Raw genomic sequence first — 27,396 nt, forward strand, 5'->3', positions numbered from 1 at the left:
AAAATATATGTAAAAATTTTACACCTTAAATATTTAATCCATTAGATGAAGAAATGAAAGTGTTTAGGACATTATCAAAGGGGGGGGGGGGGTATCGAACTCCTATATATTAGGCCTTGATTCACACTTGGGTTCTGAGGGGGATTCTGAATTAAACTTTTGGGGGGGACAGTATCCAACTCTAGGTCTTAGATTATGGCGAGTACTTTAGTTAGAGGGGATTGAGCATTAAATTGAAGAGGGTATCCAATTCTTGTGTATTACTATTGTCTTAGACTGTTGCGGAAATTCTGGTGTCCAGACTGAGAATTATTTTTTTGGAGGAGGCAATATCTACTCTTCAATATTAACAGTAAGTCTAAAATTGCCATTGAAACTTTGGTGGTAGGATTGAGTATGAAATTTTAAGGGGTAGATAGAAAGCTCTTGATAAATTGTTAAATCTTAGATTGTCAAGGGATTTCTGTAGTGGAGAGAGAGTTCGAACATTACATTTTGGAGACTGTATTTAGCGATAAGGCATCCACACGTTTTGGACCCCAAATGTGCCATAGAAAAAGCTAGAAAAGGAAAAGACTAAATATCTCGGGATCTTAAGAAAGTATTAACACTCCATTAAATTAATATTCTTCAAAGCCTGCAAAGAAATGGATGTAGAAATTTTCTTGCTTGCTTCGCTCGCAATACCTTGTGGCAATATGTGTTTTTGGCACTTTCATGAGATGAATATGAAGTTTTTATACTAAAGCTGCATTACAAGACAAGCGATATTCTCAATTGATTGATTTGTTTTTTTAAGTCCACTTTATGCACTCTAAGGCTAATCGGGACTGAACCTACAGTCTAAAGTGGGATCCACGCGATATTCTCGATTATGATGAACAGTTTTAGGGGTGTCTTGAGTGATGGCACCCCTATTTAGGGAGGAGGGGCAGATCAATTATAATGTAAAGTAAAGCTAAGGAAAAAGTTACTTTCGGTAGACACACTGTCGTAATGAAATATTTTGTGGGGATTACGATATGGTTTAACAGCACATATGATATGATTTGGGGGAAACGCATGACATGATTTTTGGGGGGATGCACCATTGGCCTTGGGGAGGGGGGAATGGGCACCCCTGAATCCTGGCACATTAAGGTTAGTTTATTTCCTATCTTAAACCAGTTGTCTATGACATCATAAATATTACTAACACCTGATCGTATTATGTGGTCAAATGGACACACGGGAAAGAATTGCCGTTTGTTGCTTTAATTTTTGGACATTAGTATAGATAAGTTAATTGTGTAATTTTCAGAAGAAAATACATTGCTTGCCGAACTTTGCGGTGAAGGTACCGAACGTTCAGTTGAACCAATTAATACAGAGTGTTGACTGAGCGCTTCTACCTTTAGATGAGTTAGCGTGAGAGTTGTTAGGTTATCTGTCAGCCAAGCCACACGTTTTGAAGCATGTGCGGGGTAATGTTGCTTACTGCAACCACAATTCTGTCACGCAAGTCTTGCAAATCTCTAACCGGTGTACAGTAAACTTTGTCCTTAACACACCCCCACAACAAAAAATTACACACAGTGAGGTCTGGCGACAGTGGGGGCCATTCAATAAAATTCGAACGTCTTCCTATCCATTTTTCATTGAAATGCTCATCCTGGAAGTCTAACGAGATTTGGGAAATTAACCGGTTTCACGTAACTGTTTTTCCCATTTCTTTATTGAAATTTAACCGGTTTTGCGTAACTGTTTTTCCCATTTCTTTATTGAAATGTACGATGGAACTACTTCTTTAGCACCCAAACCATAACGTGCACGAAATCGTCTCTGCACAAGTGTCACAGACTTCACTTCTGACAATGTTAAAACACAAAACACCTTTTCTTGTGGCGACCACATGACGATTGGCTACTGAGAAACTGATAATATCAATTTTCAAGACATTCTGGCTACTGCGCATGCGCAACTACCACTGCTAAAAAAAAAATTATGAGTCATTCTTTAAAATGAAATAACAATCACATCATTCTGACAGTTTGTTTAGAAGTTGTGAATCTTTCTTTTATTATATGTATAAGCGGGACACGCTGTATTTGTGTGTGTGAGAGTGATGAGAGGCGGTAATACGTAAGATTGAAATAGAGGAAACACGTGCTTGTACCCTTGAAATTTTGTAAAGTTCGCCTTGAAAACCGGGAATTATACTTGAATTTTATCATGGCCATAGCATACATGCGCAATTGGTTCCAACATCAGCCAAAGGAGTTCTACGAGCATGCCATTTTGCGACTTGTGTCACAATGTGACAAATGCCTAAACAGTGGTGGACAATATTTCTGAGGTTCGTTACGTAAGTACTGTGAAATATCCTCATACTTGTTTTTTATTGACTGAGCCTCATACAATGAATAAGAATTGTTGTGGTCAAATTTTCGGAATATGGCACTGCATAATGGCTACCTTGCATCCGTCCACAATTTTTAGGATTTCAACTAAGCATTGAATAGCATACTGACTTTTACATGTTGTAAAGTTGTTATCCTATATCTCACTAAGGTTACTTGGTTTCTTCAGGAATAGATTTCAAAGCATAAGCACTTACGTGTTGGAGAAGGAATCCATAGGAAGTTTCAACTGGTTGTAGTACTACATGTAAAACAAGAGCGTTAAGGCATGTGGTTCCTATGGAAGTGTGGCCTGTACTTTACTGAAAAGTGATACTTTACCAAAGGAACCACATGTTTTAATCTGCGTCTCTTACATGTAGTACTACAACCAGAATAACCTTCCTATGGAATATTTTTAATGCTGTATTCTCCCAACATGCAAGTGGGGTGTAAGGAGTGACCTTTCCACTTTGGTGTGCAGTGACGTTTTCCGTTGGGGAAGCAGATCCCGAAAAATTAAGAAAACCAAGAATTCATTGATTCTACATGGTATGTTATACTGAAAAAATTAGCACTCTACCTGATACTGTTTCCATAACGTCTAAGGGAAAGATGATTATCCTGGCGCAATTGTTCATTTTTCAAATTTCAGTTGGTCTGTTGTCAAACATTTAATGCAACAGATGATCGCGGATGATTGAAACAATTTTCAAGATTTTCACACATTGCAATATTCACAAATCCACTTTGGCACCACGTAGTTATTTCCGTAGTAAATAGTAAACACTAAAGTTTTTGAAGCAAACAAATAGAAATTCACCCACCTAAAAAGCCATAACTTTTCACCTCACAAAGCACTTGGAAAAGTGTAACCACGGCCAGCAAGTCTTACCAACTCTATTTGGCAGATGTGTTCATGGACATGTTAGCTGTCTTAATAGACCGAACGCTCGGAAACGTTTATCTTCACATAGAATATATCATCCGTATGTCAGCAATCATATTTTTGTGTTTCTACTGTGTTTTGAAACTTTAGTTTATTTATGAATATAAATTTTAACTAGCTTGGTGGATATTCTACATCGCTGACAGTATACAGTACACTTGGACACTTAATCGTGCAGTTTGCAACACTGAGGACATCAGCTGGCTGACCGATGGCACTTTCTCCTTTCTTCCAGCTCTTACGGGTTGGGAAAACAAGCTTTGTCTCCATTCAACGTTTCCTCCCATTGGATCCCTGAAGGTCGCCGGGGTATTTTTTGGGTTTCTGATGGCATTGCCAGGGTGGTGATACTATGCAGATGTTTTGTTAACAGGCTTCGAGAGGATGTTGATGGCCCCATATCGGAAAAGAATGAACCTTAAACGCTTGCCGGTTGATATTCTGTTGAGGCAACCCACAAGGAACAATGAGAAACCAAAAGTTAAAAGAATTAATTTGTAACAGTTACGCTGTGTGCCACCACTGCTGGCCTTGCTGTACCGGAGTGCACACGCATGCCTTTCCACATATTACACTCAAATGTCAACCTCACTTCCACATAGCACACCCTGGACTGCATTTTGCAAACTAACGAGGCTCTGACTTGAATACATAAACAAAGGCACCAAATTCCAATTCCAAAGTAGATGAAGGGACAATCACAAACACACATGAATAGCCCATAAGTCCCATAGAGAATTATACCAGTCGTGAGTCCAGCTGGGAAAATTTAAGTATTTTTGTACTTGCCACAATAAAAAAAGGTAAAGTGCTCCTCTGTGCTTAGCACCACGCCATGAAGGCATATAGGGGGTGTGGGGGTAATGCCCCACCCTTTCTTGATCCGGTCGTGAGTGGGGATGATGTGATCAGCACCACACCCCTGACCGCCTTTACCCCCCAGGGTTTCCCCAAAATACCCATGTTATTTGATGCTGGGTGGGCACCGGGGCCGCTTCCAACGTTAGAAAAGTTCCCGAATTCGAACCAGCCGGGGATCGAACCCGGGACCTTTAGCATGGTAGTCAGACGCGTTACCGACTGAGCCACCGTGGCCTTGCCACAGTTTAAGATTGAAAATTAATTGTGCCTTTGTCTTGAAACAGCCTCCTGATGTGAGATATATATATATATATAAATGAATTATAGTTCTCTGAATGTTAGTGATAATGTTTCTACATAAGCATGCAATGTTAATTGGACATAATCCATTGCTGAGTGCTTTTAACTGTACTTATTCCAGCACAATAATTTGAGAGAGTACCTCTTCTCTCGCTGTCAAGTGTACAAATTTATTTGTGCCAGTAGTGAGGATCAAACCTGCGACAGACCTGTGATTTTACTGCAGATCCGGTCCTCTAACCAACTACAGTAAAACCTCGTTAATCTGGACTAATGGGGGGATAAGTTGACCGGTTTAACGAAATTCCTGATTAACTGAAACAACCTAAAAGAACAGTAGAAAGTGCATTAAAACTCCGTTTATAGCAACAAAACACGTTTATTATGGTGTATTTAAAGGGCATAGGCATACATACACTATACAGTACAGTACAAAGTCTGTGGGAAACAGAATTTCATCAGTGGTTGACTGCCTTTTCTTTGGGAAGTTCTCTCGTTGACTTCTAGCCACATTTAAAACCTTGCATTCTACTTTTTTTTGGCCTGTCCGGATTAAGAGAGTCCGGCTTTTCGGGGTCCGGATGAACAAGATTTTACTGTACTCCATGGTGCCTATTCATCGCATGCATAATGTTTATTTTTGTTAATTTATTTTTAACATTCTTTCAATAGGAAGCGTAGTTTATTACTTTAAAAACTTGTTTATTAGCATTCAATGTTAGTTGTTATATCTTAGCCTGGTCTGGAAATGTATTTTGAAATTGCGATGGAAAGATTAGGGAATTTGTTTTTTGTTTTTTTTTTCAAATGAGTTGGAAACCTGTGAATCTTTACTTTTGGAATTTGCAGGGTTTTTCAGGAAGATTTTTTTTTAAAAAAATGGGATTAGGTTAGGGAATTTTTGTAATCTCTGGCATTTGGGATGGGAAGGGTTGGAGATTTCCCAGCACACTATTTCCTTCTCAGAGTATTGTTTCTGCATTTCTGGAATACAAACTATTTCTAAGAAATTCAGACATGTACAATACAGAAATGTTTGTGATTTAACCAATTTTAAATATCGTCATCTTCCTGATCCAGTGCTGACTTTTCGGGATACCGCACATTCGTAGTAATTTGTAGTAAATATTGCATGTTGAAACCCCAAGTTAAAATAATACATATTTGTGCTCATCATTTGTAATTTTATTGTAAAGATAATTACCAGGCAGATGTATGATCTGAATACTGTATTTACTCATGTATAATGCATGTGCGTGTTAATGCGCACCATAGTTTTTAATGGGGAAAAGCAACGAACAATTATATCGTATATAATGTGCAATACAATTCGGGTTCAAGAAATGACTTTGTTAGTTGTACGTCATAAAGTTGTTGCTATGGGGATCAAGAGAACATCATCTTGTGTATACAATGAACCACCAACGCACACCACTTCCACTAACCTTGTTCATTCTGTAGTAGAAGTGAGATCAAAATTATGTAATGGCTTTACAGCACTCAGGAAGTTTCTATTATTTCCCACCCAACAAATACTGCTGATACACATCCCATTTGACAGGAGGTACACACTTGAATTCTGCCAGAATGGTGCTGTTTTCTTTGTGTTGCAAAATGTTCCATTACAAAGTGACAAATTGTGAGAATGGCCATTTCATTTTTATAGCACTTTTTAAAAAGAATAGTATTACAAAATAAATCCAATGTGGCAATTTGTATTTGCGCCTGTTAATATACATGTTATTCACAGTGACATAGTGGAAACATACGTGGTTTCATGGTGGCTGTCCAAATTATTCAGTGTATAATACACACCACAGTTTTGGGGCAAGAATTTTGGAAAAAAAATGTGCATTATACATGAGTAAATATGGTATTGTCTGGTTCTAGACTGGGATATGATTGGTGAATTTACTCTTAGTAAATGGTGTACAGTTTTACTTTCATGTGGCATTTGTTTTCCTCAGGTTTCTTATCGCAACTGGTGCAGGGGAAGCCAATCGAAACATGCATCAAGTGTGGCATTTGGGTGGCTACGGAGGTTATACAAAGGTCAGGGTGCTCATTTGAAGGCGAACCCACATTCCAGGAGTAGAAACGAACTGTCCAGCAGTGCTCATATACTCCACATACACATGTATTCAGCAATGAATAGTTTACCCGTACAACAAGCACCATTTCACTCTCGTATCTTATGGAAACTTTGAGGGCCAGTTGCTGGCGGCTGCTCGGAGAGGTTTCAATGAAGTGCCTGAGTAGGAAAGCATTTATGGCATTCACTGCCTTTAGATAATTTTTGGAGGAAGATGTTGATTTACCAACGAATTATATAGGCCTATATACATGTTTTTATTTCATTATTGTGACGCATTGCAGGCTATATTGAATGATGGATGTATTGACTACGTGTTACACATTTGTTATGCTCTCTTGAATATGTGAACACAGAGGGTTGAAGAGAAGAATGTGCAATTTTATTTTGTATGTTGAACCATAATTTACCCATTTACCATTTGCCTCATAACAAAGGCTCAGAAGTTCTTGACCTAAAAATTGAGAAAAAAAGAATACCTATGATAGTGCAGTCACTTTAGACGATTTTTTTTAAAATAAAGGAACTAATTCATATCAAGCTGAAATTTGGCTAAATTAATTAATGAAAACTGTTATTACATCCAAACCACTATTTTATCGTAAATGTAAATGAAATATAATCTCATGTAGTGAAAACAATGTGAAAATAGTTCTAATGAGTGATATATTATTGTCAAACACACACAAATACATATATTAAGTTCGTGAACTATAATGGGGACAATTTAATACTAATTTGAAACAATTAAAGGCAATTAAAGTGACAATGTAAACTTTTGCGCAATCTTTCTGCTGATTTGCGTTATTGAAACAATATTAACCAATGGGGACGTTATCTCATATTTGAAAATGCTGCATTGGTTGAACTTCCTGTGGACAAGACCGTGAGTCACGCCTCCTGCTCCTCCAAAGGGAACTTCTCTCTGATTGGAGATCGTATATTTCACAACACATCCTTGTTGCAGAGCTGCCAACATAATTTGGATAGACGTTGGACTTAGAAAAATTCCATGTGACATTTATTTGTGACAGAACTGTACCATGAGAAGAAACTAATACATCTGGGGCTGATGCCATATTGAAGGCCTTACCATATTGCTGGAACAACGGACACAACAACAAATTTGGATATCATACAGGTCTTTTAATTCACTTGACATTATACAATAATTAAATACTTTTGCACACACACTGATGAATACAAAAGCCCACATCCGACAGGCTAACTGAAAATGTCCTTCCCGCTGCCACGAGCCGACATGTACCATGCCACTGTGTTATGAATATCGCACTCCCAGAATTCGGCATTCTTACAAGAAGCTCCCAGCGGGAGAAAAAAGAAAACAAACGAGGAGAGGAAAGCAAAATTACATACAATCTTAAACAGCATTTGACTGGCGAGAAAATCACCTGCCACCTGAAACTAGAAGATCAAGACCCCTGTCACTACTTTGATACCACCTGCTCCAAACGATATACTAAATTTAATTGCATGAGGATTTACCAAAAAAACTGTAATGGAGAATGTAGTTGCATACAAGCAGGCTTCAGATGTCCCTTGCCAAGGTGTATCCTGTAAGAATTCCATTCTTGTTTTGAGTGTTTCCAGACAAGACAATGGTGAAGACGTCGATGACAAACATGACAATGATGCAAGCGACAAACTCTCTGAATTGGATATGTCTTTGTGGTGTGTTACCTATAAGTGTGCATTACAATAGTGACAATCTGATTTAGTTTGTGAACAGAACGAGACACGTGAAAACAATAGCCCTCCTGATGAGACGGCAAATATTACAGAATGTTGTCATACCTTACATTCCATACACATTTGCCAAATCCCATTCTGTTGCAAGTCAATTCCATTCTCATGCAAAATATTGAAATTATCCGCCGTGCTTCCATTACCTACCATGTCAATGATCTGCAGAAAACTTAACATGTATTTGATGTTACTACTGTTCTAAGATAGATATATATCAAACAGCAATATTGCTGTTAATATATTGTCAATATAGCAAGCTGAAATTTGGTATAAGAATTATAGTTCTCTTATTTCGTGAAAACCTTCATTGTCCGCTATTTTTCAATATGGCGGACTTAGTGGCAGGGTGATCACTGGGGACTTTTTATATGTTATTACTAATGTTATAAGGAAGCTCTGCACCAAATTTCAGCTTGCTATGAATTATAGTTCTCTTATTTCGTGAAAACTTTCATTACCCACCATTTTTCAAGATGGCGGCCTTAGCGGATGGGTGATTGTCGGGGACTTTTGGTATGTTGTTTTTAATGCTATAAGGACGCTATGTACCAAATTTCAGCTTAATATGAATTAGTTCCTTTATTTTTCCTGTTTTGACTACACTAATGAAGTTACTTTTTAAATATTAGTGGAAACCAGTGGCGGCGATTGGGTCCCAAAAGTGGGGTGCAAGGTTTCAAAAACTAGGGGGGCAAAGACAGTATATTTTCCTTTGTAGATAAGATTTAGCACAGTGCAAGGGCAAAAGTGGCAAAATTTGGGGGGGCACTCCCTCCCCCCTAATCGCCACCACTGGTGAAAACTTGAATTGCTGTATTTCACTGCAAAATCTTCGCAGCCTGTTTTTTTAATCCAAAAATTAGTTTATAACCTTTCATCATATAATCGTCATGTTAGCATGTCAATGATAGTGGTGCAGAATTTTTCGACACAGAAGATTAAATTTTGAAACACACTGCAACACTCAAGTATATTATTTTGACCACAATTCACTAACAACTATTGTGTTAACTTTTATTTTAAGAACAGAACAATGTTCACTAAATTATCATCAAGAAATGATGTCACGTCAGTTTTGACTAAATTGTTTTTAACATGTAATCATGAGTGTTTCATGCATCCTTAATGTGCACCAAAGACAGTTTAGTAATAAATGATTTTTAAGTACCAGTAATACGGGCACAATTTAAAAAGAAAATAGTTTCACATAATGTTCACACCCCACATTTTTGCCAAAAAAAGATGGCATAAAATTCCAATGATTATGTGGTGAAATACTGTATTTTTCTATTCATAATTATTAAGGCTGAACCGATATCGATCCTGATACTCTTACCGATTTTCACCGATACCGGTACTAATGAAAATTTGTACAAAATGTTGATCACTATTCTTCTAAAATTATATGCATCAATTTACCAAGAAATTTGTTTTAGAATATTCAAGAAATCTATCAGAATATCAAAGTAGTAGATGTTATGTAATCGCAAAATGCAGTGTTTTTAGTGCAAAATTGGTGCAAAATAAAAATAAAATTTGAATTTTGCATAATTTCCAGGATAATTAGACACTGTGAAAGTGTCTCACGACGTTTTTTGCGAAGACCGTGAAAGACCAAATGCCGGAAAAGTATCAGCAGGTATTGGTAGATGAAGTCCAACCCGATACCAGTGGTATTGGCTGATACCGGTACATCGGCTCAGTCCTAATAATTGTGTCTCATTTCTTCTATATTGAGAAGCTGGAGAGCATGTCACAGGAAGTGGAGTGATTTTGAATTCACCCTCAACATTTCACCTGCAGTGTAAAATATTGAGACCGAAATTCGAAATCGCTCCACTTCCCATCACATGCTCTCCAGCTTGTAAACGTTTTATTCTCTCATCGAATATCAAAGAATCTGAAGATTAAAATATGCAGGAGAGTAATTTTGCCAGCAGTCTGCATGGATGTGAAACATGGTCCTAAAAGATTTTTTACATTTCAGTGTTATTTTTCCCAAAATTCACATTTTTTTAGTGCACTTTTTGTGTCAAATATACTAGGATAATTCGGAAAGTAACCGCCGTTGTGGTGTGGCGCTAGTAGTATTGGGCAGAGTGCAACTGTTGTTACATCACACAATCTGTGATTCAGTAAGCTTCCAGCTATGCTAGTGAGAGCATCGTAGTGCCACACATGTGCTAGTTATAACGTCACAAAATGTGTGCTGCCATAGAAAATCCCACCGTGGAGTGATAAGATTTCTTTGGGCAAAGAATCTGTCAGCGGCAGACATTCATTGTGAAGTGTGTGCTGTATACGGCCCAAACATTATGGGTGAAGGTGTTGTGCGTCAGTGGATCAGATTTTTCAAAGAAGGAAGAACAAACCATTCATGATGAACCTAGGAGTGGTAGGCTGTAGTGAGTGATGATCTCGTCAAGAAAATTGACGACAAAGTTCGTGAGAACCGCCTTGGAAATTTCTGAAAAATTTCCAAACATTTATCAGACTGTGTTGTACGAGGTTGTCACCGGAAAAATAGGCTACTGGAAGTTCTGTGCTCGGTGGGTCCCGAAAATTTTCACGGAGATCCACAAAACCAGTCGAATGGTCTCTGCCTTAGACTTTCTTTCCTGGCACTCCACGGAAGGGAAGGAGTTTTAACAGAATAGTGACCAGCGACGAGACTTGGGTGGTGTATGTGAATGCTGAGACAAAACAACAGTCAATGGCATGAATTCATACTGGTACTCCAAACAAGCAGAGAAAAGCCCCTCAAACTTTGTCAGCGAGGAAGGTTATGGCCACCATGTTTTGGAATGCTAAGGGAATCTTGCTTGTCGAATTCATTGAATGTGGTAAGACAATCACTTCTGAAGTTTACTGTAACACTTTGCTGAAACTGAGAAGAGCCATCCAGAACAAACGTCGTGGTCTGCTGACATCTGGGGTTGTGTTCGTGCATGACAATGCTCACCCTCACACTGCTCGGCGAACACAAGACCTTTTGCGCCAATTCAAATGGGATATTCTTGATCATCCCCCGTACAGCCTGGACTTGGCTTCTTCTGATTTTCATCTGTTTACTGACATGAAGAAGTGGCTTGGGGCACAGCTGACGATGAGGATCTTCAAAATGTTGACAGGTTGGTTGAATTCCCAGGCGGCTGGGTTTTATGCAAAAGGGATTGGTAAGTTCGTGAAACGCTATGACAAGTGCTTTAAAATACAGGGTGCGGCACTTAAAATCAGCCCATCCCTTCATAAGATATCATTAGATGAACAATTTGAATGATTAAGTGAAATTAAAACAAAAGCAATACACCAAATGAAATTTAATGTTGTGTGTTAAGATTTCTCACCTTCACAATAGATGCTCCACCCACTTCAACACACGTTTCAGGAGATTCGTGTACACCTTTGTTAATTCTTGAGTGGTGATGCTGTTCATGATATTCTGGATGGAGGTCTTGAGTTCTTCAATTGTGTGTGGATTTGTTTCGAATACTTTCCCCTTTAACATTCCCCACAAGTAAAAGTCACAAGTTGACAAGTCGGGTGACCGAGGAGGCCACAGGCCTTTGCTAATTGTACTCTCTCGAGTAAACATTTCATGCACACGGGATAGTGAAGCATCTTGTTGATCCGTCCTGCTGAAAGTAACAGAACTGACGCTCCTATTCTGTCAATTATTCATAAAACTCTTCCAGAATTCCCAAATACACGTTACTGTCTACTGGTTTCAAAAAATATGGGCCCCATAACGCGTTGTGCTGAAATGGCACACCAAACACCAATCTTTTCGTCATGCAATGGCTGCTCGTGGATTCTGTGACGACCAATAGTGATTGTTTTGGGAATTTACGTATCCCGACAGGTGAAACCACGCCTCATCACTCATGATGAGCATCAATGGATCCAAAACACTGGCAACATTCGTCAACAGCCATGAACAAAAATGCACCCTCTTCCCCGGGTCAAGCTCCCTCAGTTGTTGCACTACACTTATCTGGTAAGGTTTTAACTTCAGCGCCCTTAACACACGTCTACAACTTCGCTCACTAGCTGGAACCGGTTGACTTAATTTCCTCGTTGATTTACAAGGACTTCTCGCCATTATGTTCTGCACCTGCCTCCGTAATTCAGGTGTGCAGACAGATGGTCGTCTATCCCTGGGAGCATTTGCAACAGATCCTGTACGCCTCCATTTCCCAATCAAATCCTGTTTTGTGAGTTTTGCTGGGACAGGACGTCCTGGAAATTTCTCCTGAAACAACTTCCTTGTTTGCACAAAGGATCCGGTGCGCACAAAACCTTCAACAATTGCAACACGCTCAGGAATCAAATACGGCATTATCACGGCTTCACCCAACAAGGCCTGATTCCCAACTGCTTTCACTCGACCATGGGTTCACAAGCCACCTGTTGGTGAGAAACAGAATTAGTAACTCATGCAACGCCATCTTCTGTTGACATGTTCATTTAGATGTTTTACATGTTCATTAGCAAAGCAATTACATCGGGATTACAGCGGGCTGGTTTTACGTAACGCACCCTGTACATGGCAACTATGTTGAAAAATAGAGGACAGCTGTACCTTTCAGATGTAAAGTAAAAATTAGTTGTATCTATGCGGGTTTTTTATTTACAGCCAAATGGCAGTTACTTTCTGAATGACCCTCGTATGTAAAATTATACCTTCATTGTGCTCTCAAACTAGTATTTTAATTAGTAAGTAACATATCCTATCCTTGTTCATGATAAATACATGGGAAGCGATTTTTGCGAAAGTTTTCTATTTCTTGCATGACAATATCGATGTTACAGCTCCCATGTGGCAGTTGGTGCACACTTGATCTCCCACCAGGACTCTGTTGCTTTGCTCAGTGATGCAAAACGTTCCAATATGAGGTGAAAAATCATGGGAAACAGTCATTTACACATGGTTTCATGTAGCTGCAGAATTATTTCATATGTAGCACATACCATAGCTTTTTTTTTTTTTTTTTTGTTGTTTTTTTTGAGGGGTATAAGATTTTGGAAAACGTGCACATTATACATGCGTAAGTATAGTATATTTTATTTTTGAAAGACTAGAACACAACCAATGTTGAATTTTGTTTGCTAAGCAAGAAATGTTTTGAAATTTGCAAAAAAGACCACAGTTTGCATTTAATACCAACTTTGCATTATTTTGCAATTTCGAATGCATGGAAAATGTGTTTAGAACATGCCATAAAAATTTTTGCAACAGTTCACATTTTTTAGTGTATCACATTTGCAAACTATCAAGGTCCCTACCTATAGTCGTCCCCTGATGATAGAATAATTCATCTTCGGCACTTTGGGAAGGCAGAGATGAAGATCAAATGTGAATATTAAGATTGACCTGAAGGAAATTGGTACTAACGGTCAAGAGTGGATTGGTATTGTCCAGGATAGGACGAGATTATGCTGCTACGGGAATGAAGCTTCAGGTTTAGGAATACTAGAGATTAACTTGAATTTGTCACTTGTTAAAGTACAGTTTGACACAACTAGGGGGTACTAAGGTGCAATCAATTAGATTTTTATTTGCAGTTGCTTGAAACCATCTTTGATTATTTCCTATCTCTGTTGTTATCTTCAACACATGGCGCTATCCTAGCACTTATGCCAAAGTTAACTTAAATAAAAAAAACAAATTTTCATCACTTCTGAGCCCTATTCATAATGATTCACTTTTGACTTGAAAACTACAATGCATCTATAAATTGTACTTTTTTTTTTTCATGCACCAGCCAAGCTGTTTTCAAAATTTCCTCTTCGTTTGAAAAACCACTACGGTATTCCAAATTCTGAATTAGAATTCTTTCTAGAGTATTCAGAGGAAATTTTATGTGGCTTGCTTTGGGTGTTGTCTAAGGCTCTCTCTGAAGTATGGTCTTGACTGAACTGACGTAACCTAATACAGTTTGAAAGTGCCAAGAACAGAAGCACGCAAATTTCATAGCTCGCAGTACAGATCGTTGCCGACTAGGTCACGTGATTTTCGCACTCGTTGTTCACTTGTTTAAAATCACAGAGGTAGAAAACCAGAAACACAGGTTAAATATACATTATGGGCCAGCAAGTTCTTATAATGAGGCGAAACTGTTGAAAGACCAAAATGCTGGAAAAGTATCGCCTCGTATTGGTAAATAAATTTCACCCGATACCAATACATCAGCATTGGTATCAGCTCAGCCCTATACACTATCAGTACTAAATGTCACCCAAGATTTAACGGAAAAGGCACTCACTTTGCGTAACAATACTAATAGTACAAATACCGGGTGAGTCACCTAAAATTACCACCGCAAATATTTCATGAACAACAATAAATATTGAAAAACTGTTTTTGCAGATATATATACGTATGAGAGGGGCTCATGAAATTAATGGACACAATACATTCAACTAGGCAAGGAAGTACGATTTTCAACACAAACTTAGTTTTTTTTTAAATGGAAACCCAATTTTATTTTCAGCTCATGTGAAAGTACGGAAAAATTCATTAAAAATGGCATTTGTTACATTGTAATACATCAAATAGTTCTCAACTGTAATTGTAACCTGAAGTTGAGCGTGAAGGCGCATCCTCCACTAAGCTTGTCGGCAGAGCAGAGTGCAAATGGCATCGCGCATAGAGCCTGCACGCTTGTGTTGCATTTTTCCTACAATCGCCATAGATAAGTATCACCATGAGCAGAACAAACTCGTCAAATAAGGAAAGCAGCACCCAAGCGCAACTTGGGTCTTTCCAAAGCCAAGAAACACAAACCAGGTTCCACTGTCAGGAATTTTCCTGATGAAGGTTGGATCAAGTGTCATGTTTCTGTATGGTGCGATGGGCGCATAATTCTTGTGCAGGCGTGTTAAGCGAAGACGAAAACACTGTTCATGTTTGTGGTTTGTGTGAAACTTAATTGTGTTTCTATGATTTTTCTAACTTAATAATGTTACAATGAAGTAGTCTGTAGAGCAAACAGTTAAACTACCCTGTCTTGCCCCGCATGTGGGGCAAGATGGGCCGAAACCTTTTTTTTTTTTTTTTTTTAAAAAAAAAATCACAAAATATTTCAAATACTAGGTGTGTCTTTTCAGTTTTCACATTTTTAAAATATTAACAAAGAACCAATAAAAGTATTTGTGGCAATAAAAGTCATATCTGATTTCATTTTTTACTACAAACATTAGTCAACCCATCTTGCCCCGCCTTCCCCTACTAACATGATTTATGTATGTAACTGATGGCGGGGTTATTCCATGTCAAATCATCCAGAATTTTGTGAAAATGTCACCCACAATCTCAGATTTTGATGAAATTAGGTATACTTATAGAACTTTTGATGCTGATTACAAAAACTACAACTTTTTTAGTATTCTTTTAGAAAAATAAATGACTAACTTCAAGAGCGAATTTTGTGCAATGCCCCTCCTTCAATTTCCCCCAAATTTTAATACACAGGCAGCTCAGAGTGTGTACTAATGTTTGATGGAAAAATTGGGATGGGCGGTTCAGAGACAGGGTGATAAAAAAAAATTACATTTAAAGTTAATTTTATTAAAAATGCTTATGTATTTAGCACAAAGTCTGAAGTACAATATGTTTTGAGGTATAATATTCAAAATTTCTATGTTCACTATGTGTGAAGGTAAGCATAGGCGTAATCTGGCGGGGGCAAAGGGAGCTTTTGCCCCCTCCAAATTTTATAGATTAGTTAAAATTTACAAAAGTAATAGCATTGGAACAGATTTCAAGTTCCTAGATTTTACATTTTCCTGCATTTTACATTCAATCTTGGTGGTTCCAACATAGCAAATTGCTAAGAAATTTTCCTCGGTTTTACATTTTCTCGCATTTAAGTTTTTTCAGCTTGGTCCCCTGAACAACTTAAAATCGAGGTTCCACTGTATGTAAGTTAGTTTCAACTGCTTTCAGTTTTTTTTAAAAAACATTATCATAATCATCATTAGCATTCCCAACTTGAGCAAATTTTCTTCGAGAACATTCTTTTTGTGCATTTTATTTCAAGATGGAATTTTTTTTGCTACTCTTCACGGGGATACGTAATATGAAGTAAGAATTAATAATGCACATTTGTGCTGATTGGAGTTTTCCAAATGGAGCTTTTTTTGCCACATACCACTGAAAATCTCCTTGTGATGGGGTGGTTGGAACACTTAGAAGACTTGTATAGACATCTACAGTATCGAGTAACAAGTGCAGCAATAAAGTATTATTCCGTATAAATTTATGCCTCTAATGATATTTCTAATCGCGTAAGGTGAAATGACAACAACCCGCAGTACAATGTGTCAGTGATTGCAATGTGCTATACAACAGCACCAGGAAGATTAAGTATGCACCGTTTTGAACTTAGGCTACAGGTTATTTCCAGTGTTCGGTAAGTTACTTTTTACAAGTAACAGAGTTACAGTTACTCATTGGAAAAGTAATTCAGTTACAGTTACTGTGAAAGAAACTTACAGTTAATGATCATTGATTTATGTAAAAATTACAAATTGTGTTTCTAGTACATAATATTCTTAATATACTTACATTACTACTGGAAATAAATGATGAAAAGCAGAGTCAACTTTGCTTGAACGATTTTAATTAAGAAATAATTTGTATGCTGACCACGGTATTTTGAATATGGTGTCATTCATTCCACTTGCACCTATTTCTTTCACCTCCATTCTAAGTTCGAGATCCAAAGATCCACTCATTCGACAATGACCTTTTCCTAGCTCGACAGTCCACCTAAAACACTGAAGTTTTCTCATACAATTCGATATGAATTGAAGTAAAGCGTGGATGAAGTTAGCATGCTGCAACAAAACATATGTTCCTTGCCAGGCCAGCTATTCCAAGAAAATCCTTTTACGTAGCATGCAGAGAAGGTACAGATATAGCTATTTTCTTTTATTTTTTTTAAAATATACAGTTGGGAACAGAAAATGTGAACAGCACAATAAAATTTTGGCAATGTATAGAGTAAGTATTATTAGGTACTATCTTCATGGGCATAACTCGGGAACTATCTTTGGGTTGAGAGAATGACAAACTTTTCCATCCCATAAAAATAGTGTCAGAGATTATTTGCTAATTACATTTGAAAAATCACAATAATTACTTTTTTTTTTTTGTTCCTCGAGTGCCAGGAGGTTCACAATATATATTTTACTTGTAATTTTTAAATTAATCTATAAATTTTGGAGTTGGCAAATGCTTCCCTTTGCCCCCACCAGGTTACGCCTATGCTTACCTTCACACATAGTGAACATAGAAATTTTGAATATTATACCTCAAAACATATTGTACTTCAGACTTTGTGCTAAATACATAAGCATTTTAATAAGATTAACTTGAAATGCATTTTTTTTTTATTTAACAACTTTCCTAAGCACATCGCATAGCATGCAGAAGAGTTAGATGTTTGTTACAATACACGAATGGCGTCAAAAGGCAGGATATGTATGTTACGACACAAATCAACTTGTGATAATGTTTGTTTCAAGCGTCAACTTCAGGTTACAATTACTTGAGAACTAAGGGTGTTCAAATTTCAATGTTACTTTTAATTTGCTAAAGAAACACACAAAATAATGGAAAACTGAAAACTTGAATATTGGAACGAAAATAACACATGTTCCGGTTAACAATGGAAGATGATGTCAGACAAGTGACCCCCTCTGGAATTGCGGCAAGCAATCGGTCTTTTATCAAAATTTGCAATGACATTTGCACTTGAACAGACGTATATTGCTGCGGTAGCAGCGATAATGTTGTCTTTAAGGTCCTGCATTGTTTGTGGGTTGTTGCCATACACTTGTTCTTTCAAATAACCCCACAGAAAAAATCTAGGGGTGTCAGATCACATGATCTAGGTGGCCAGTTTATGTCCCCTCTTCGTGAAATTATGCACCCCCAAACTTTTCACGCAAGAGATCAATTGTTGTGGTCGCAGTGTGACCAGTCTTGTTGGAACCACATGGTGGTGACATCCATGGCTTCCAATGCATTCCACAAAAAGTGTGTAATCATCGCTCGATATCGAGTTCCATTGACAGTGGCACAATCTTCAAAGAAATATGGACCAATCACACCCTCTGCTCACAACCCACACCACACTGTTACCTTTTGTGGATGCATTAGTTTCTAGAATACTCCTCATGGATTTTCTGTACCCCATATCCGGCAGTTTTGTTTGTTCACGTATCCACCCAGGTGGAAATGGGCTTGGGCTTCATCAGTGAAGATGATTTTGTTGAAAAATTTGCCATTGTACTCTTTTTGCCCTAGGGCCCAATCCACAAATTCACGACTTAGTGTGTGGCCATTTGGTTTCAACTCTTTGGGTAACTGTATTTTGTACTCCTTTAAATGCAAATCTTTGTGTAAAATGTTGAATAAGGTGTTTTTTCTAATGTCCAATTGCTGTGAACGGCGACGAATTGATTTGTGTCCTCTTGAACAATTGCACTCATGGCTGCGGTATTTTCCTGGGAGCGACCATGACGACGGTGTACTGGACTAACTTCATCCCTCAGTGAACCACTTTCTTCAAACTTGGCACAGATTCTCTTGATTTGCATGTTTGACAGACAACTTTGTCTTCCATATTTGGTATGGAATTTACGACCAACTTCTGCACAGCTTTTCCCGCATTTGTATTACTGTTTCACTATGAAGACACATTGTTCAATGGTGTAGCGTTGCATTTTCACTCACCACAAGGTCCGTCCTTCCCAACTCACACAACTTCTTGCTGCTTCTACAAAAAAGAGAAAAACAGATACAATTAAAAGTAAGTTTGAAATTTGAACACCCTTTACTTGACGTATTACAATGTAACAAACGCGATTCTTAATGAATTTTTTCGTACTTTCAAATGATCAAATAATAAAATAGGGTTTCAATTTTTTTTAAAAAAACTGTTTGTGTTGAAAACCATATTTCCTTACATAGTTGAACATATTGTGTCCACTAATTTCATGAGCCCCTCTCATACCTATATATGTGGGTTAAGTCATGTCATGGCAACTTTTTTTTTTCGTGAACAGGGGACAACATGAAAAATCTAAGATATATACGTTTGAAAGTGTATGGAATGTACTTTCGAGAGAAGCCACCAGATGAAGTCTGGATGCGGGAGACTCTCGTAGGGAAGAGGCAGAACACAGGACATTGGACAACAGTGTTTTATTTTGGTAGTTCACAAACTGCCCCATATAAAGGCCTCCACCCACCTCGCCACTGTTTGATAGGGCATGACATACACACCCAGTGTTTTCCGTAGCTCTGTATGGCATTCGCGTGCATTTCTGTAGTGGAGAACTGCAGTGACGTGCACCGAGGAGTAGCTAGTCTAGCAGAGATACATCAATCAATCTCACATCTCGAATTATATTCAAATCACAATATTTATTGTCTTGTTAAAGCCACAGTTCATATGCAACACTTTCTTTTCTCGTCCATCGGTGCTATCCGCGGGCAAAGCTGGCTGGATACCCTAGCTCATTCTTCCTCCGCCTGACCAGTGTCCAGGTAGAAACGGCGGCCCAAAGGAAAAAGGAAGGTTTCTACCTCTACCTCCCTTGTCCCCTCACCCCCACTGCAATGGGCTTTCAGATCCCTCAGTCTATTTCCTATAGGACATATAGGGGATTGGTTTCTCATAGATTTTTTTGTAAATCCTCTAAAGAACTCAGGGTAAAATTTTCTGCAGTACTTATGTTCTCTGTATTTACACAACCTTGTACAAGTTGTACAATATGTAAAAAGTAAAGTGCTCCCCTGTGCATAGCACCATGACATGAAGGAGTATATGGGGTGTGGTGGTAACGCCCCACACTTTCTTGATCGGGTCGTGAGTGGGGGTGATGTGATCAGCATCACGCCCCTGACCACCTTTACCCCCCAGGGTTTCCCCCAAGTACCCATGTTATTCGATGCTGGGTGGGCGCCGGGGCCGCTTCCATCGTTAGAAAAGTTCCCGGATTTGAACCGTTGTACAATATGTAGGTATGTATAATATGGGATGTAGTTTTATTATTTATGAAATGGGAACGTGTTATGTGCAGACAATAATGTTATGCTTTCTTTCTTTTTTCTTTTTCAAATAGGGAATATGTAATGATTAAATTACAAATATGTGCTCAGGCTCTCTCTCACTCTAGTTTTAGTAGTTTTATTTAAATATACTACTCTTGGCCTCTAACAGTCATAAATACGGATGTATTTATTTGGGCAAGAGAATGCACGTTCAAATTGTTGTAGGTTTGGTTTATTTTACTTCACTTTTCTGCCACATTTGGTTATCTCGAAAATGAGGATGAGTGATGATGAAATTGGTGAAGGGACCTCAAATGAACAATCCAGGCCAGGATTCGTACCCTTGATAAGTGCGCATTCTTGTCCTATGTGTTGTACTCTGCAGTGAATAATGAAATAATTTGGAATGAAAAATGTATCTCAGAACTCAAAAAGCCAAATTAATATTATTGAAGAAACTACAAAGAAGTGTGTTTTGTTACCTGTTTTGTTTCTGTGCATAAAGTGCACTTAAAACACCAAATCAACCAACCATGTGGGAGTGGTTATCACAGCATGCTACGACACCAGGAGTTCCGGGTTCGAATCTCGACCTGGGCATGGGTGTTATTTGTATTTGTCCCTTCATTAATTTTATCGCATCATTTTCGCAATTAACCAAATGTGACAAAAAAGTGACGCTAAGTAACAAATATCAAATCAAATCATTGACTGATTGCTGGATTTGGTTTATTTTACTTCGCTTTTCCACCACTTTTGGTACGATAAAATTGATGAAGGGACACACACAAAGAATACCCATGGCCAAGCTGACATTCGAACCCAGGATCTCTGGCTTAGAGTCATATCAAATCATTTTTTATTTTGGAATGTGGGTGGGGGTTACATGTAATTTTTTTTAGTACTCATTCATCATTTTGCAGTCTTTTCCTGTTATTGACATTCTTCCTTTTTAGGAATACTGCCCCCCCCCCCCCCCTTGAGCATGCCACTGACTGCTACCCCAAGTGTCGACGTCACCGCAATCACTGTAGAACTTCTATTTTAACATACGAATGTTGCTCCTGCTTCATGACCTCCATTTTCGAATGCTGTCACTCACTGACTGAGCTTGGGTGTATGTTTACTACCCCACCTTTGTTTACATACACAATTTGGTGGCTTCTTTCAAAAGTAGTTTCCATACGCTTTCAAATGTATATCTTAGATTTTTTGTGTTGTCCCCTGTTTTCGAGAGAAAAAAATAGTTGCCATGACTTATGATTTAACCCTCGTATCTGTGAAAGCAGTTTTTCAATATTTATTATTTACAAAATATTTCCTTTATACTCAAGAAATGTCGATGCTGGGGCTTGAACTGGACCTCTGGATTGTCTGTGTTGACCCAACATTTAGATGTCAATTCAAAGATACGAGAAAGGAACAGAGTAGCAATGGGACTCAATTCACTGACCATGTGTCCCTTCAAGTTGTTTGGAAGGACTTGAACCTCAAAAGGTTGTTCCCACATGGGCATGGAGTTGCTTTTAATGTTAGTGGACCTCGATATTATTATATATAATTTAACACACATGTCTTTTCAGTGTATTACTGAGCATACATTTTTTAGACCTTTTCATGAAACAAGACTTCTTTTTAATAAGGTACCTGAACCCAATATGGCCTACCTAAGGTTTGCGATTGTTTCTAGTGGTATAGAAAGTCAGAAAGATAAAACTAATTGCAAGATTCAGAAGAGGGAACATTTCTGGATATTGACTGAAAATTGGAACAAATTCCAAATAAAAACATGGGTTCAGGCAGAGGCGTAGCGTGCATGTAGCCGCTGTTACCGCAGGTAACACCAAAATATAAAGAATTGAAGAACCCGTCTTAAAATATTATTACGTACATAAACTGGTAATATTGTCGTAAAGTAAACATTGCAAACTAACTGCCATTTTTTCTGACACCGGCAAAAGCGAAGAGGAGGACTGATCCGGTACCCTCCACAGGCAACATGAGGAAAGGACCCTGAGCCCACGCAAGGAAGACTTCGCGTAGCGGTAAAGACTGTTATGGCGGGAGGAGGCGGCGGGCTGCTTAGCCGGCGCAGTTGCCGGTGATGCTTACAGGAAACATACCAGTGTTGCCATATTCAATTGACAGAAAAGAGCTAAGTCGCCTAATCGGGTCTATCTTACTCTGAAGGTGTCCAGTCACACTGGGGAACGATGGCGCAGTGTTAGTAGCGTCGCCGCCTTATAATCAAGGGATTCCGGGTTCGATACCCGGTGGAGGCACAAGTGGTGCGGATCCAACTTTAAACTGTCCCGATTAGCATTACTGTTCATGAAGTGGACTTAAATCGCCAAATCAAAATTTAAAAAAATCAAATCACACTGGGGCAAAAGCAAACTACCGAGTGATATTTTGTATTTACACTAAATATCAGCGATTATGAAAGTCCTCTTTGTCCTTCTTCAACATCATGGGCCAGAAGGAGAGGAGAGGGATGGGTATGGTCAAGGGGTCCGCTGTCCTTCTAAAAATGTGAACCTAAAATTCTATATTTCACACATATAATATTATTTCGGTTACGGGAATTTGTGATAATTGTTGATAATACTGATTGACATTGACATACGTTGTCCCAGGAATGCAATAATTTGGGATTGAAGCAATGTTTTTGGGTGAAAACAATACTTACAAGCATAATTTCCCGATTGTTATCTTAGCACGCTCTGAAGTGTCAGGTGTCGCAGGTTCGAATCCTCAGCAAGAAATGGTTATTTCAATGTTCGTTGTTATTATTTTACTTACATAATTATAAAAATTAATAATTACATACACAAAGAAATAATAATTTTATTTCAATAATTCACCACGCATCGTCATCGTCACGATTATCCTATAAAGCGAAAGCCTTAAAGGTAGCAAAGGACGTAAAATATACGAAATGGTAGTGGTGTCAGAAATGAGATTTCAGTGGATTTAGCGAAACATGGGAGTGGGAGTAGTTAGGAAACAGATGAAGACTACATCTACTCTACATACGTCTTATTTGAAACGAAAATGTTTCGCGATTTGGGCAAATCTGGTTTCAAAAGAACTAAGATGGCAACATTAGTAGAACTGGACTTCTTGCAGGTTCCGAACGAAATATTGGGGAAGGGCCGATGCTGAGAGGAGAGGGGGCAAGGAGGGTGCTTCACGTGTTACAAAAGTAAACAACGGTTTGTGGGAGGGACTGTGCAGTGGGAGTTTTGTGACTGGTGTCTTTCGTCTTTATGTTGTTTTCGGGCATTGTCAATTAATTTATGAAGCTTGCTCCTAGTTCCGAGGTGGCAGGTTCATCCTATCTGGACAGTGTGTGTAATCGTGCCATAGAAGATATTTTGAAGCAATCTTTCGGTTCATTATTTTGCAGAAAAAATCGAAATTGTGGCGAAAGGGAGGCCAAAGCCTATTTTGAACGATTTAAAAACCAAGTCGTCTGCTGGATATGACCGACATTTCAATGTTTCGTGGTATAACGACTATCCGTGGTTATGTGGATGTTTGCAGTTGTCTAAACTCTTTTGTTGGCCATGTACTCTATTTTCGGGTGAAAAAAAAACGTGTCGAATTCAGATGTGGATAACATGGACCATGACGCACCCAAAAATTCAAATTCAAATAAAAAACTTCTCTTTATGACAGCATCATAGAAGTTTTTTGATTTGATTTGATTGATTTTGCTTCGCTTGTGCCACTTTTGGCTAATTTGCGAAGATGGGGATGAGTGATGATATGATTAAATTGATGAATAGACATCACAAACGCCCATGCCCAAGCTAGGTTTCGAACCCGGGATCCCAGCATCATATAACTATTTTCAAAGTCGGATTGATCTGCTCTATAAGTAGCCTTCGATGTTTCTGTAAGTATCAAATTACATATTATTGTGTCAACAACCAATGTTTGCGATTTCACTTTAGTCCTTATGTCAACATTTTTTTTTCTGATTAATAACTTTACCAAAATCTAGTATTGAATTGCATACGTACCAGATTAATATTATATGAACTACTTGGAAGACATTGGGGGGGGGGGCATGAGGTGGGGAGGCGCCCAAGTCTTCCTTAAATGTCCTACTGATAACCGGTAACACTTTTAAAAATCCACGCCACGCCACTGGGTTCAGGGATGGATTTTATTAAAAAAGACCATATTGGGAACATGTATCCAATATGGCCTAGTCATATATTTTGTCTTTCACATCAAAATATGCAACATAAATTGCAAAGAAAGTGCAACTATGTTGTTTTTATGGTACATAAGAATATTGATAGACTTACATTTTTATTTACATAATGAGATATGATATTTGCACAAATAAATATCATTGATTACATGCCAATAAACAGGGGAGTGACATGTCACAATTTGTTACCAGAAGACCATGAATTTCACATCACAGTCTGGTCAAATGTAAGGTCCTTTATCATCCTTAGTGAGTTCCACACAAACACTACTTGAACATAACAGTAACAGATGTAATATTTGCGCATGTCTTTCAAGATATATTCCTATGTAGGGCATATTGAGTACACCTTACATAGTGTTCTTTTTCCTTCGTTATAAACAGTACTTTAGAAAGTCTAAACTAAATACATTGTTGTAGTAAAGGACAAATTATGAGCTATCATAACATGTACTAGAGATATAAACACCTATCACTTAGAACATGTAGTAAGTAATAAATGGTTTACATATGCAATATTAGATCACGTAGAGCACAATCACGAGGTTCAGCTATTTCGCTTCTTTGTCCTCAAGTTACTGTAGTATAGGTACAGTCAACAGGTTCAATCACGTCTAAATGACATACTAACGTCATCTGTTGAATTAATCTTCTAACTATTTGGAAACAGCAAATAGGCCATATTGAGTTCAGGTACCTTATATCATAATTAAAATGTTTGTAATATGAAAAGAAGAACCGGCTAGACTGCAATCTCCATAAAACTTAAATATGTAAGAAAAATGAACCATGTATCACCCAAAATATATAATTATTATAATGGTGACATTTAACACATATATGCGACAGAAAATGATGTAGAATACAGGACTTTAATATCAGGTGATACTGACACTTAGGGCAAGGGGACAATTGAGAGGTTCAGAGCACAAGTGACGTAACTCCATTCAAGACAGTTTTGAGAAGAAGGCACATTTAGATAACTTAGTACTAAGTTTAGCTGTTGAAACACAGACATAGTGGTGCCTGTATGAATTTGAGGAAGTGCAAGAATTTGAAACTTAGGAGATAGCCTACTTACTTCTAGCACTGAAATGTTGATACTTCATAGTTCCAAATTATTCACATAAATCCATTTCCATGAAAAGTGGAGTTACACCACTGGGCTCTGAACCACTCTATTGTCCCCCTACTTAGTTTTTGGGCCATTAACAGTTTAATGAAAATGTTCCTTGCGAGTGTGCGCCAATTTTATCTCATCGTCGCAATCAGCCAAAAGTGGAGAAGGCGCCAATGCAAGAGAAGAGCGGGGAAAGACTTTGGGGCAAGTGTGCTCTGGGGTTATTCATATGCCTGTTTAGGGGCCCAGTTACCGGTGAGGCCTGTCGGACACAGGCCAGTGTTGTCACATTGGATTGGCAGAAAAGAGCTAAATCGCGGTAACTGTTTCATGAGTGGTAGTTCTTTCTAGGAGTGTTGGTGGCTAAACCACAGTGCGAATTGCAAAAAAGGAAGGAGATGAACAAAAATCTAGATCGAATACATGTTGTTTTTTTATGGGGGGTGGGGGGTGATAACATCTAGCAGGCATAATTGTCGTACTGATGGCCGGTAACACTTTTGGAAAAGTCACGCACGCCACTGTTAAACCCTCGATTATACAGCAAATGCTAAACAAGTATATTTTCATTGTTTTATGTTAGTACAGTGGGATCCATGAGTATTACCGTGCAAATTGTCCACGACTAGTTTCATTCATTTTTCTCTTACATCCTATTTGTTTTTAAGCGATGGATTTTTATGTATGAGGGTGCAGAAGTTGGCAACAGCTTGTTTTGAGTTTTCTTTTAATTCTTGAAGCTCTTATTGGGTCAAATAAAGTGCATGAACATGGTGATGGACAATTTGCACGGTAATACTCATGGATCCCACTGTACTTGGTACTACTTGGGGGGGGGGAGGGGTCGGAACCTTGGGCTTCGCCCCTAAATATGTCCTCAGCAGTGTGGTAGGATAGTTTAGTGCCAAGTGTCTCCCAATAAAATAATTATGTTGTTGTTATGCAACAAAATAGTCATTGTACTACGTTAGTTTTTGTTTAGTCACACAAAGAGATCAAATTAATGTTAATTAAAAGAATTATAAAAACTAAATATTTACTTCCTTCAAATAAATTGAAACAAATAACCCTCGAATATACAACAAATGTTAAACAACGCATACTTTCAATATTTAATTTTTCTACTTGGGTAAGTCTTTGGGGAACCCGGACCACTTGCCCCCCCCCCCCCCATACGTCCTTTGTTCCAACAAGTGTCTGGCACGCGCAGATGAAGAAGCACAGTTAATTTCCCTCCACTCCTGTTGTTGGCATCACGGGAACTCCGAAGGTCTGCACTTAAACCTTCTCAGTTGGGTACAAAGAACAACTAAAACCACTGGGTGTAGGTTTATTATTGAAAGTCACTTTGTGTACATGTGGGCATTGCGGTATTTAAGAAATTTCCAGTGGGGGGAAATTCTCCTTTCTGTCTAGAGACAGCATGTCATAATGCTTTTAAAAAGTAACTAAATTGCCAATAGGTGGGTTTCATGTGACGTCAGGATTCGCACCGCCGCCATGTTTGCGGCGAAGTTGCTTGTCTGCAAGGAAATACCCACCACGGAGCGTTCGTTACACCTGCACCAACTGTACGTTTGTTAGTACTTTGTAAAATGTCGGTAACATTGCATAAAATTAATTACAATGTTGTGCAA

The 27,396-nt window shown here is 38.3% G+C and overlaps 1 protein-coding gene across 2 annotated transcripts in view; it reads left to right on the forward strand.

Moving 5' to 3' along the window:
• Positions 1-7,052, forward strand: part of Adk2 (Adenosine kinase 2) — a 75,335-nt gene extending 68,283 nt beyond the window's left edge. Inside the window, exon 8 of one of the 2 annotated variants that reach the window (XM_083141492.1) lies at positions 6,456-7,048. In XM_083141492.1, the coding sequence (XP_082997618.1) occupies positions 6,456-6,583 (128 nt within the window). In that variant the 3' untranslated portion in view covers positions 6,584-7,048. Of the gene's footprint in view, positions 1-6,455 lie in introns of both variants that reach the window. The other variant, XM_083141491.1, reaches the window with a different exon arrangement.
• Positions 7,053-27,396: the final 20,344 nt, after the last annotated feature.

This window comes from Lepisma saccharinum, chromosome 20 (genome assembly GCF_977018435.1).
Source record: "Lepisma saccharinum chromosome 20, izLepSacc3.1, whole genome shotgun sequence".
Classification (NCBI taxonomy): Eukaryota; Metazoa; Arthropoda; class Insecta; order Zygentoma; family Lepismatidae; genus Lepisma; species Lepisma saccharinum.